The sequence below is a fragment of the Molothrus aeneus genome, chromosome 14 (genome assembly GCF_037042795.1).
Source record: "Molothrus aeneus isolate 106 chromosome 14, BPBGC_Maene_1.0, whole genome shotgun sequence".
Classification (NCBI taxonomy): Eukaryota; Metazoa; Chordata; class Aves; order Passeriformes; family Icteridae; genus Molothrus; species Molothrus aeneus.
This window is the reverse complement of record NC_089659.1, coordinates 13,076,508-13,089,769: the sequence shown is the minus strand read 5'-3', so window position 1 is coordinate 13,089,769 and position 13,262 is coordinate 13,076,508. Positions and strand designations below refer to the sequence as shown.

General features: G+C 44.1%; 1 protein-coding gene across 5 annotated transcripts in view; it reads right to left on the bottom strand.

The window, feature by feature from the left end:
* Nucleotides 1–10,873, bottom strand: part of LOC136562555 (integrator complex subunit 6-like) — a 40,036-nt gene extending 29,163 nt beyond the window's left edge. For 2 of the 5 annotated variants that reach the window (XR_010784525.1, XM_066559457.1), the window contains exons 1-2: nucleotides 10,657–10,869; nucleotides 10,496–10,573 (exon numbers count right to left, since the gene is read on the bottom strand). Coding sequence is in view for 4 of the 5 variants with exons in the window: in XM_066559457.1 (XP_066415554.1) it covers nucleotides 10,496–10,573; nucleotides 10,657–10,767 (189 nt within the window). In the remaining variant the exon portion in view is untranslated. Of the gene's footprint in view, nucleotides 1–10,495; nucleotides 10,574–10,656 lie in introns of all 5 variants that reach the window. The other 3 variants (XM_066559460.1, XM_066559461.1, XM_066559458.1) reach the window with 2 other exon arrangements.
* Nucleotides 10,874–13,262: the final 2,389 nt, after the last annotated feature.

Here is a 13,262-nt window from a genome sequence, read left to right as displayed (position 1 = left end):
CATTTCAGAAATACCATTATAGGTGCATCTTATCCAAACACTGTAGAGAGGGCAACTGCAGAAATGTGGAGGTTTCAATCAAAGATTTTCAGCTTCTCACAGTGCCTGCTGCTCTTTCAGCCTATCAAATGTGCTTTCAATACCAATCAGCCCCAGCTCTGTCCTTCTCCTGGTCCCTTCCTACACTCAGCATGGCTGGAGAAGCCACAAGGAACAATGGCAATAGCTAAGAGGTTACAGAGTAGCTGCTAGCAACACAAGGGATCCCTCACTGCACGTTTTTGGAAACCAAGTGGAAAAACATTACTGATGATACTCTGGCTTTACAGCCCAGAACTGAAACAACACAATATGTTTCATATTTATTTTGCAAAATGCCACATTCCTTCCTCCTTCCTTCCAAAAGCACATCACAGAACTAGAGCAGCACACCAAAGTGCTACAGGTATTACAAATTTACTTCAAAACTCAAGGATCTAGGAGTCATCTAATCACCAGCTTTCCTCAATTCATGTGTGAAATGCTGTTCAAGGCAGTGCTGAGGAAAATAAATACTTTAGACGACCATTAAATCCATATACTCATGGAAATATCCACTAGCCAGCCTAGCAAATAACTTCATTCTTATACAGCCAAAAATACACTGATGGCCTTGGGAGCATTATTATTGGTTAGATTTTTATTTCAGATCATGGCAAGGCTGGATTTCTTTTCAATGCAAGAGTCACCTGGACCAAAAGTAACTACCTGAGCCGAAGCTCTTTTGATTAGAGAAAGCTCCCCAGGCAGGGCAGGGCACATGGTCCAGATCCAGCCCTCCCATCCCACCACATCCCAGCCTGGGAGAGCCACCGGAGCCCTGGCAGCAGCTACAGGCACCAAGTGTTCTGCCTCAACAGATGCACATTCTCCCACAAAGCAGAGCTTAACTTTTTTTTTTTTTAATCAAAACTCACTGGCTGAACCATTAACAAGCTATGAAGACCAGTGCTAATGCATTATACTCACTTAGAAGCAGAGCATAGCAACACCAGCTTAATCACACTGTAGATCTTTGTTTTCTGTCCAATTAATTGCTCCACAACATCCATCTTATCAAGATCCTTACTTTTCCAAACACTATTTCACACATTTAAGATTTTAAAAGCATCTGTGAGAACACAGACAAACCAACAACTGCCTTATCTTTAAAAAGTAAAATTAAGGCATTCTCAACTGTTTGTTTTTTTAGTCTAGAATAACATTCAATAAATCTAGTGCTGCTTATGCTGAAATTTGCATTGATACACATGGAAAGAATCATAACTGGGTGGGACAGAAAATAATAATAATAATAATAATAATAATAATAATAATAATAATAATAATAATAATAATAATAATAATAATAATAATAATAATAATAATAATAATAATAGCAGCTATTTTAAAACAAAACAAGACTTGTTTACCTATCTGACAAAAAGCAGTTCAAGTTTCAGAGATCCTTGTCAATCTCAGTTCTTACACCAAAATAAAGTTTGTTTTTTTAATGCTCTGCAGAGTGAATATACAGATCAATACAAGTCTATGGGCAACTACAGAGTCTGATCTGCACAATAACAGTCTCTTTACAAGAATGAATCTCTTGGTACATTCTTAAAACCTCGAACCTTAAACATGCTCATGCTGCTTACAGCTGAAATTGATTGCTATGTGTTTTTTAAGTATTCTGAAATTAGCCAGAAAAAATACAACGCAAAAAAATTCCTTTCAATTATTGCCTGCTATATCTTTTGGGGGTGTAAAAGCATAAGAGTTCCATTATTACGAGGTGCACTGTAAGAATAAAGTTTAAGAAAGAAGAAGAAATTCCAAGACTCAATCTACAAGAGTGAATTATTTAAGTAACAATCTGCACTTAAAATTCAGAACGGCACCAGCTGCTCTTTACATTGTTTGGGTTTTTTTTATTTCTGGTGGGGTTTTTTGGTGGTGAGTTTTTTGGGTTTTTGGGGGTTTTTTTGTTAGTCTATGTTATTAAATAAAATCAAGGATATAGGCATTCAAAACACAGACAGTGAAGAGAATCAGTAAGGCTGAAGCCATCTGGAACCTTCTGCCAGGGCCCTTGGAGTTGCACTGCTCCCCCCAAAAGCACTCAGCTCCCGAGCACAGGGCACACGGTACAGAACGTGCCTGAGGTATGAGAACATTGTAGGAGACAGCACTAAGATACATCTTTTCTAGATCACAGCAAGCTCAAAACATCATTGTTGCACCACTGCTGCAAATCCTAGTTCCTCCTGGCAAGCTGTTATAAAATATGCAAGGCTGAACAAGGTAGAAGTGCCTGCAATCTGAATTACCTTTTTCCACTGTTAAAATGTGAGCCAATCAAATACTACATCAGCTCTCATCAAGTTCAAAAAGAATGAATGCCCATTTTCAAGGTATCACACATGTGTTCTGTGCATATTTTTAGCCACACCACACAGCCAGGGTGAAATGCCCAGGCCTTTTTACATATATATACACCAACAAAAAAAGACATCTTTCAAAAATGTCTTTTTTCAACTTCTAAGTGAAACTGAAATAATAACAGCACAAAAGGGATAGAGGCAGACCACAAAGATTCCATGTGCCAGGAACCACCAACTTCACACAAAGCACCTTCCTCCTTACAGAACCCCTCCCTACAAAAATATAACTCGGGAGATCCAACTCAAGTGTTTGATTCCACATTTTAAGCTTCTATTTTTAAAATAAAAGTGACCTTTGCACTGAGGATGAGTAAAGCCTCTTAATGCAAACCTATCTACTTTTGTCTAGTTTATCCTGTAGTCTTAAGGGCTTACATCTTTGAATGTGTCCAAGCCCAAATAAAGAACCAAATAAAAAAAAGAAAATATAAACTGCTATAGTGGCTATGAACAACAGATGAGGGTTTCCATTCAAGGCTTCTGGCATCTCATCTATTGCACAGTACAAAGCAGAAACCCACCTCACATGAAAAAAGCAAGCTTTTACTTTGCAGATTCCTGTAGGAGCAGAACCAGTTAAAATATTTTCATTAAGAATTAACCCAGCAACACACACTTGTCCTTCTGTGAAGACAGGCAGCAGGTGAAAGCACAAGTTCCAGTATTTGACTACTTCAAAATTATAGTAATAAAAAGGACAGCTAAGCAGAGTTCAGTCCCTCATACCTATCAAGAAGTTAATTTCTGAACTGTCCTTCCATTTAAATCAAATCCTTTCAAAAATTTAACCGTCACCTTTAAGTTCTTGCATGAATTTGATTTTTTACAAAATACCTCAATTTCAGAAGGCACAAAACTACCCCTTTTAGAAGAATGAATCACCCTGATTACTACTGCTTTGGGGGTTTTTTTTAAAGTAAAAGGTACATTACTTTTCACAAAATTCCTCATTATAATGTTCTGGCCTCATTACACCAATTCCTGGAAAAGGTTGCTTACTACAACTCACAACCAGGACACAAAGAAGTAAAGCAGCATGCTTATGCATGTTTAAAAGCATTTTAACATGTTTTACACTACCCAGTATGATGTTTCTCAGGAATGGGAACGTGCTTTTTAAAGGACACTCTCTACAGGAATCAATTTGATACCTTTATAAGCTAAAAGGGACTACAATACTTCCTTTCTTGCTGCAGGGATGCCAACTGATGATTCCAAAGATTTTAGTAAAATACGTTTTTAGATGTTTTCAGATTCTGAGACACATACACTGCAGTATGTAAAATACAAACCTACCACCTGTACCAACAAGAACCTTCTGCCTATGGCCTTACTTATCCAATTTCAGAATAGATGCCTAATTTTAAAAAAATGAACTTTTTTGTACACATTCTTTGGTCAGATTTAAGTGATAAAGCAGTTAAACTGAAAGAAGTGTGTAAAAACTGTTTGGTGGTTATTCTCAAACAGTATTAAGTTGATTTTGTTTTGCCCTCAAAAAAAACAGACAATCCTATCTGCATGAGTGTTCCTTAAACAACTGACTTCTGTTTCTCTTCCTTAAGTCATTGTGTTTAACAGAGGAAAAGAAATTGCTGGCTTTAACTTGCCTGTCATTTCTGCTCAAAGACAGCCTTCAGAAAACACACAAATTTCATAACAAAGCCTCAAACAAGCACAGTGGAAGACATGGAGGAGAGGTGTGTGCAGTACTTCCCAGGCAATGGAAGATGTTGGTGCTCAGAAATAAAAATACTGCTGTAACTGACCCAAAAAGTGTGTAGTGGTAGAACAGGAATGGTTATCTCTCTGCATTGAACAAGTACAGAACAGTCTCCTGAATTAGTTATCAGGAACAGACACTGTGTGTGCTGCTTACCCTTCATCCAGTCCCCCAGTCCCACATTCAGCACCTTTTTTCCCCCTTTCCAACAACGCTGGCTAGTGGGTTCACTAAGTGTGTGCCTCATTAACAGCATATCTGGAGACAAAGATAGGCCTCTCCCACTGAGCTCAGCTCTCCTTCCCTTTTTCACCTCTCAGATAGCAGCCTCCCTCCTGCCCCTGCAGCTGCTATCTGCCTTGCACCAAAAATTCTGCCTGCACACCCCAGTGCCAGCTTGTAAACGTCCAAGTGTATTCCCAGCTGCTCACACCACTCCTTCCACAGCACAGGCCACCAAGAACTCATGCCTGCCAAAAGTCAGATCTTTTACATATAAAACCCAATGATTTTCAGTGTCTAAATGTTCCTGCAAAACCTTAATCAACTTAGGCTTATTCTGTGGATCTGCTACAGTTAAGCTTACTAGGTATCCCTCAGGTTTTCCTCCTTCACAAAAGTGGAAAAACACACCAATTTCCTACCACCTCAGGCAGCATTCCTGCAGATCTTTGCCTCAAACCCAACAGGCTTCATGGCTGGGTTCCTCTTTCTCCCTGCAGCTCAGAGTCAGGAGCTCTGATCTAATTTCTTCCAGAAACAGACAAACAGATCTCACATCTCTCTTTCAGCAGCACAGCTTATTCATTTGCCTCTGCCCTGTGCAGAGTGAGTGGTAATCGGTTCCATTCTGCAGCAGCACAGGTTCTCCATGAAAGCAAAATTTAAAAATGCTTGCAGAAGCTTCTGTGCCACTGAAATAAAAGACAGCAAAGTTAGTCTCCTCAAGTGTGACCTTATGAACTCCCAGTTTTGAAGCACTATTTCAATATCATAAATGAGCAGGTTATTTACATACAATAAGTACTCTTTGACAAATGTTTAAAAAAGCCTCTACAAATTCCTGCTCCAGCCTCTAAAATATCCCCATCCAACTCCAGAATTTCAGGGGAAAAAAGAAGAGGTTGCTCAGAGTCCATCATGAAGAGCTGTTTCCACAAGGGAGCTCTTTAGCACTGAAACATATGTTCAGGCTAGCAGGGAACAGCAGTGGAACTGGAAGACATCCTATCCATCAGCCCCAGTTTGCACATCTCAAACAGTGCAGTGTTTCACATACACTGTATAAAGTAATTTGAGCTACTTCTTAGACAGCTACATACATATTTCTGCACTCAAATTCATGGAGACTATTTCTGCAGTGCAGCCACAGCTGACTCCTGAATTCAGTATAACACAACAGAAGGAGGAAAATATGTATTTCAGAATATAACTTATGTTCTCTCAGTCCTCTGACTTGTGACCATATCATTTAAGAAGGTCAGACGATAGAGTCTCAGAAGAACATAAAACAGAAGTCATATTTCTGTGACCAGATAATAAATAATATTCCTTGAGCCCTGAGGAAAAGCCATATCACTGCCAGCAGCCAAATATCAGTCACAAGGGAACAGGGCAGTCCAGTTAATCAATAACTTCACATAAGGCCACCATTGTGTTTTTGGTCTGGGCCTGAACTCGCCAGTTACAGCCCAAATCCACAAGAAAACCACAAACTGCAGGATGCGAGGTTTCACAAAAATCAAGAATGGAAAAAAATAAATGAAGAGTTAAGCCTTGCTTTCCTTTTCAAAAACTCTCTGGGCTATGATTTTGGCATGAGCTCCATTTTCAGACAAATCTAGATAGATCTTGCTGAAACATCATCACTGGAAAATAAGAAAAGCTTGCAGGGAAAAGGGTAGGTGAGAAGACTGTTCTCTTTTCTCCATACTTTTACTCTAGCACCATTACTTCACACAAAAAAAAGGGTTTAAGATTCTGCCCACTTATACCACAGCATGTGCTTAAGTACAGAAATACATCTATATTTGACAGAGGATGCTGAAATTTATGTGATTTCAAAAAGAAAATCAATCAACTGGGTAAATATATGAAAAAAGCCCATAAGGGTCATCCCCAAGAGCTCAGGACAGGCCCCAGCCCCATGTGCCCTGGGAGCTGGGGCAGTGCTGTGCAGAGCTGCCAGTGCCATGCCTGGCACGCTGCCACCCTCCTGCCCAGGCATTCCAGATCAGCCAGGTTGTGCAGGAAGGGTGAGAAGGGTGGGGCTGGCACACAAGGCTTGGAGGTGCTGCAGCACCAGGACACAACAGGGCTGGGATGGAGCAATATCCGGGCTCCAGCAATCCATGGACACAAAGTCCTCACAACAAGGACACATCAGGAACTGTGTTCCCTGAATAGGACAATGCACTTCTCTTAGCCAGAAGGCCAGGAACATCAAATACCCTGCCAGGCAGCAAGGCTGCTCTTGAACCCCTTTTTCTTGCCCAACTGGATACACACTGGAAGTAAATTCCTTCCATAACTAAATTTAAACACTAGTGTTTTAATAATAATAGACACCTTTCACAAAGGTGCTTTACTGTACATCTTATTTCCTTCCCATGCATGCCAAACACCCAAAATCAGATACCCAAATACCAGAACAGACTGGCTCACTTCCATGTTAACATGGCACTCACTAAGACAGACCCACTAGATAGCACCCTATCACAATTTCAATCTAAAAAATACACTAAAAACATTAGGCTGAACATTCTTACTTCATGAAGTAACATACTAATTTAACCTCCTAGTTCATGAAATGGGAGTTTGACCCAACATCCAACAGAATGTACAGGCATTTTTCCACTGACCTATACAGGATCACATCACTTGACAATTACAAGGTTAATACATTTCATAATATGCTTTTAAAATATTAAATATTTGTCTCTTTCTGTAGAGTATTTTGGAAACAAAGTAAGAGCTATAAATGGTTGCACTGTAATTGCTGTCACAAATCACCCCCTATACATTATATAACAAATAGGAGCCAAACAGCTGACGAGGTTCCAGAGGCATCTGCTGCCAGAGTGGGGCTGAGATTCCTGCCATCCCCATCTTCCTGTCCCCACCTTCCCAGGACAACATCCTGACTCCTCTTTAGACACTTCTAATCACAGCTCTTTGCAGAGCCCCACTGCAAACTGACAGTATAAATAATTCCATGTTTAAAAAATGGCACAGAGAGCTACAAGCAGCCAAACAGAATCAACAGGTCCTGTAAATAATTTCAAACCATCTATACTAAAGACAGTTTCAAAAACACCACCTTACTTTCACAGATTTTGGCAAATCATTTGTGCAATAGCATGATTCTTCCATTAGCACAATGGAACACATATGCATAATACTTTCTTGATATATTCTTGTCCATCAAAAGTGAACCGGTGCTGTTGGTTTGAAATACTTTAATGCTACAGACAGACAAATTCTGAAACAAACCAACCCAAGGCACGTATTTCAGCTACCCCTGCTCCAAAGCTCAAGTTCCTGTAATTCCTCTGCCTTCTAGGTGGTCTCAACTCCACCACCACATTATTTCCCTCAAGTGCTTCACTGGTAAACTATCTGAGAGACTATCTAATTTAATTAGTATAAATCATCAAGAAAACAAGAGGATAAAGCAGCCACTGCTGCACATACTTGGAAAGCAAGCCTGCAAAATGCATTCACTTGTCAGGTTTGTTTTTACCTTCTCTAAATCAAGAGAAATAAGTGTTTAACTGCAGCAGCATTAGTAAAGAAACCAGATTTTATATCTTTTACAGGCATGTTCTGTAAGACATAGAGAATCTGGCCTGGACCAGGAAGTTTTCCTGGAACAACTGCGATTGTTAAAAAACGCAATGGAGGGAACATCATAAATACCAGAGCAGGTCTTGAGAACAAGTCTCCAAACAGGGAGTCATCACTGCTGTGAGGCTTTCTCTGCTCAAGGAACAGACATGATGACAGCCCAGTAACACTCATTATTCCATGAAGTCTTTACGCAATAGTTGAGCTGCACTTGTGATCATAATTACTATAATCAGATATTTATTGAATTTGCAGCCTGTTCCTAGAAAAGTTACTAATTTTTTGAAAAAATATTTTAAGATTGTTTAAGGTCCAATTAAGAAACCAGTGTGCTAAAGGCAGAAATAAAAATTTCTAAGAAGAAACATTAGCAAGTTACAAGCACCACAGTTCTTTTCCTTTCCCTCGGCTATTTAATGTATATTAAATATGACTGAATGCTATGATGGGTATCACAGCCCCATTTATTTCAATTACTATTTACTAAAACTGTCAACAGTCAGATGCTCATTAGCCCATCAGAATGTACACAGATGCTTATTAAACACAAGGATCTTCCTCAGCAAATCTGAGTACAGACGTGGTAATAACCTGTAGCATTACCACACAGACCTCCAGCAGCAAAGTCGTTTTTTTATTCAATCACAGTATGCTTGCTGACACTGCAGGGAGTGAGTTCATTCCTCAAACATAAGATACACTTGTGAAATATTTGACACAAAACTAGAAGAAATCTAGGACAAAAGAAATCCAGTTAACACTGGCATAACAAAGACTTAGGGTTTGCATCCAGGCACAAACACGGACTGGGAAAATGGTGTATGCACTGTGTCTAAAAAACATCTCTCCAAGGCAGATGGAGGTTTTTTGACAGTAACTTTCTGTAAATCAAGGATGATTTCAATTCACAGAAATTACTTCCACACCTTCTTCTGGGAAAATGAAAGGTGCAATACCAAACAATAAATACTTACTCTGTGACTTGTCACTTCAGAAAGCTGTGTAAATTTATTACTGATGAAAGGAGCCAAGATTCATAGCTCATGATAATTACATTTCCTCATTATCAAAGATGTGAATAAGCTCACACAGCACCAGTGAGCCTGCTTACTTCTTAAACATCTCAAGAAGTTCTAGCTGGGAGATCTATATTTTCCTTTTTTCTCTAGGATGACCAACAATGTATTTGTATGTGAACTTCTTTGGTGTTCATAGCATGGGTCAACAGTTACTGTAAGTAGTGTATTACTCTGAGCAAATACAGTCCTAATCCAGGACTATTCAGGAGGATTCTAAAACTCCCACAGCAATGCTTTCTGTGACACACTTTACCTAAGCGTTTTCAGTTAGGATGTTTCCATCAGCAAGTTGCAGCCTTCAGCATAAGGGGTGCAGCACCATTATTTATTTTTTTACTTCTGCCTAAACCTCGTGGTGCAGTGGAGAACGGCATGGCTGTACTTGCCTCAAACTCAAGGAATGAGACAACAGGGACAAGAGGAGCCAGCCAGGCAGACTTGTTTACTCTCAAGGAGGCTTAGGGCAAACCTCATCATTCTCTACAACTCCTTTACAGGAGGCTGCAGTGAGATAGGGGCTGTCTCTTCTGCTGTGCCGGCAGCAAGGACCAGAGAAAATGGCCTTAAGCTGGGACAGAGGAAATTCAGATCAAATATTAGAAAGGAAATTTTCAGAATTCAGGAGGTCAGGCTGCTTAGGGAGGTGGCAGAGTCCCTGTACCTGGCCGTGTTTAAGAGGCTGGCACTGGATGATGTGATTTAGTGGTTTAGGAATTACAGTAGCAGAACGGGGTTGATGGCTGGACTTGGTGATCTTAAAGGTGTCTTCCAACCTTGGTGATTCGATGGCTCCACATCCAGCGCACCACAATCCTGCACAGAGTGGCGGCTGCGAGCCCCTTCCACGGAACCGGTGCAGGCTACCGTACTCAGCAGGATGAACGGGGCGGGAGGAGCGGGGCAGGGGGACACACAACCCCAACACTGAGGCTCCTTCAATCGCAGAGGCGGAAACAGCCGCGGGTGCTGTCCCACACCCACAGCCGCGCCAGGGCCGGGCCTCCGCGCTGCCCCGCGGCCGTGAGGGGTAACTGACCCCGGCCTGCCCGCCGGGCTCGGGCCCGGCCCGCCCCACCCTGCCCGCGTGTCCCGGGGGGCTCGGGGCTGCGCGGGGCCCGAGCGCGGTGATGGCCTCGCCGGAGCCACCGCCCCGCGGGGGGCGGAGCGCGGCCGCCCCTCGTTGCGCCGGGGCGGTGAATCACGGCCCGCCCGTCTCCTCCCCCCCCCTCCTCCATCTCAGCAGCGCCCTCAGCCTCTCTCCTCCATACAAAAGCAAAATGTCCGCCATCTTCACAGGCTGCTGCTGCCGCCGCCGGGCCGGACGGGGCCGCGCCGCGCCAAGGGCGGCCCCGCCGCGAGGCCGAGGCGGCCGGGGGGGTCATTACCTTAATGCAGTAGGGCGGCTCGTCGAATGTAACCAGCATGTACCTGTCGCCGCGGCTGGCGGGGTCCCGGGCCCGCAGCTGCGGAGAGAGCGGAGAGAAGCGGCGTGAGCGGGGCGAAGGGGGCGAGGGGGGCGGCGGCTCCCCCGGCGCCGCGCACTCACCTTCATGAAGATCTCCACGGCGCCCTTGGCGATGTCCAGGTAGCTGGTGCCCAGGTACGCCCGCTGGTTCATGGAGGCGGACGTGTCTATGAGGAAGAGGAGGATCGGCATGGTCCAGGCAGAGCCCCGGCCGGCGGGCTCCCTGCGGAGGAGGCGCGGCGCTCGCCCGCGGCTCGCTCGGCTCTGGCGGCGCTGCCCGAGCTCGCCCGGACTCAACTTCTCTTCCCTGAGCCTCCACCAGCACCATGTGACCAGCGCGCACGCCATTGGCTGGCAATTATACCTACATTTGCATATTCATGGCGGCGCGCGCGCGCGCGCGCGGGGCGGGGGAGGGAGGGAAGGGGGGAAGCGGGGTGGCGGCGGGCGCGCGCGCGCCGCACCTGTCACACACACACAGCGCCCGCCCCGCCCCTCTGCGGGGTCCCCCGCCCCGCGCTCCAGGGGCCGCCCCGCCCGGCCCCTCGTGGGCTGGCCCCTCACGGTCCCGGTCTCGCTGTGTGCCCCCGGTACCTCCCGGTACCCGCGGCTGAGTCACCGCGCCGTCGCCTCGCACCTCCTCGCCGCCGCCTCACCTCGGCCCGCGCAGCCCTCCTTGGCTGAGGAGTATGCAGGAGCTGTGTGCTGGTCCCGGGGAGCCGAGCGAAGCCTCTCAGAGCTCACCCGGTGACATAATCGGCCCCGTTTCTGCTCTCCAGAGGTTTCACTTAAGCACTGAATCCCCAATCCCCACATGCGATCCTTTCCCGGGTCAGGTAACATCTCCCACAGGCAGTGCCTGTTTCTGGCTATCACACGCTGACAGGGCACCTCAGTGTACCTGAATCAATACAGTATGGCAACAAACTAATTGTGGCAAAACTGAAAATACATAAACCCTACAATATTTCCTACCACTCAGAAAAATCTTAAAAAAAGTATTGTCTGAAAGGAGGGATCACAGACTCAATTGGCCTGGAAAGTCTCTCTGAGATCTCTGAGTCCAACTGATGGCCCAACACTTTGTCAGCCAGGCCATGGCACCGAGTGTCCCATTGAGTTTTCCCTTAAACACCTCCAGAGATGGTGACTCCACCACCTCCCCTGGGCTGCCTGTTCTAATCACCCTTTCTGTCAAGAAATTCCTCCTAATGTCCAACCCAACCCAAACCTGCCCATACAGCTCAAGGCCATGTCCCCTTGTCCTGCCGCTGGTTGCCTGGGAGAAGAGCCCAGCTTGCACCTGGCTACAGCCTTCTTTCAGGTAATTTTGGAGAGAAATAAAGTCCTCCCTGAGCCTCCTCTTCAAGGTGTCCTGCTCCAACGGGCCTGGCAGCCACTACCAACAGCAACCAGATAAGGGGAAGGAGGCTGAGGAAGTATTTAGCACTATGTGCACTCATGAATGCTTGTTTTCTTCTAGGAGCAAATCCAAAACACACAAAAAAGCACTGCCAGCAAGTATCTTACTTTGAAATAATAAAGAAACTGATAATATTTTCCAGTGCTTTTAAATTCAAAGGCTTTTTCCATATATTTTTTTGCCATTCATTTCAACAGCAAGCAGAATCAGTTTCAGTTCTCACTCCATTTTTGTGAAGCACTTGGACAATACTGTTGTTGCACAGCATCACAGGTGAATTCTAATGCCCCATTAAAAGCATTACAAAATACAAATGTTGGTAAAGATACCATTGCCCATTTTGCTCAGAATAATCGAGATGTAAGCTAATTTGATTCAGGCATGTACTCATCCCTTTTGTCACCAGAAAAAGCCCAACACCTGCACACAGGACCTGCCACATCTCCATATTGACTTTAGAAAGACGTTTGTCTTTTAAAAAAACCTCTGCAGGCATTTTTCAAATCACATTATCTCATTAATTAATTCTATTGAACCAAAAGTAGGTAAGTTAAATAGTTGAAAAAAGAATCCTGACAAACGTGGAGACTCCATTCTATTATCCAGGCCCTCCATAAGTTGTGCATGTGTATCTGCAATTAAGGTTTCTGAATTTTAACAACCATAGCAGAAAGGCTAGGAGGGATAAACAGAGAAATATTTTTACGCAAGTCATTAGTGCAGATGAATGGAGCCAGACTGAATCAAATGGGATTTGAATCTCTATAGATAAGATAAAAATGCAGATACTGTATTTTTGTACTGCTGCATGTTAGCCTGGAAAGATAACTCCTGGACAGGAATGGATTTGCAAAGGCCTGAATGGAAACTGAAGGATTGGTAGAAGATGCCACCTAACACCGCCAGGTCCTGGCACAGGGAACACGATGAGGCCACCTATGCATTGCTCTCATGTCAGCCAGATGAGGTCAGAGACTCCTTCTGCCTCCAGCTGACCTCAGCCAATTCCAGCTGCCAGCCCAATGCCCGTGTCCTGCAGCCTCCCTGACTGGCTGTATGAAATGCTAAACAATTACAAGTTCATATCCTCACCATTTTTTTTATAATTCCAGACCACCAGATAGCTAAAAGCTACTTCTTTCCTATCCAAACATAGTATTTAAAGGTCAAGATGAAACTCTTGTTTCCCAATTCACAGGCTGACCTTTCCAAGGGCAGCAGCAGGCAAGGTTCACATACTCTCCCTCTTTCTCTCTTGAGGATC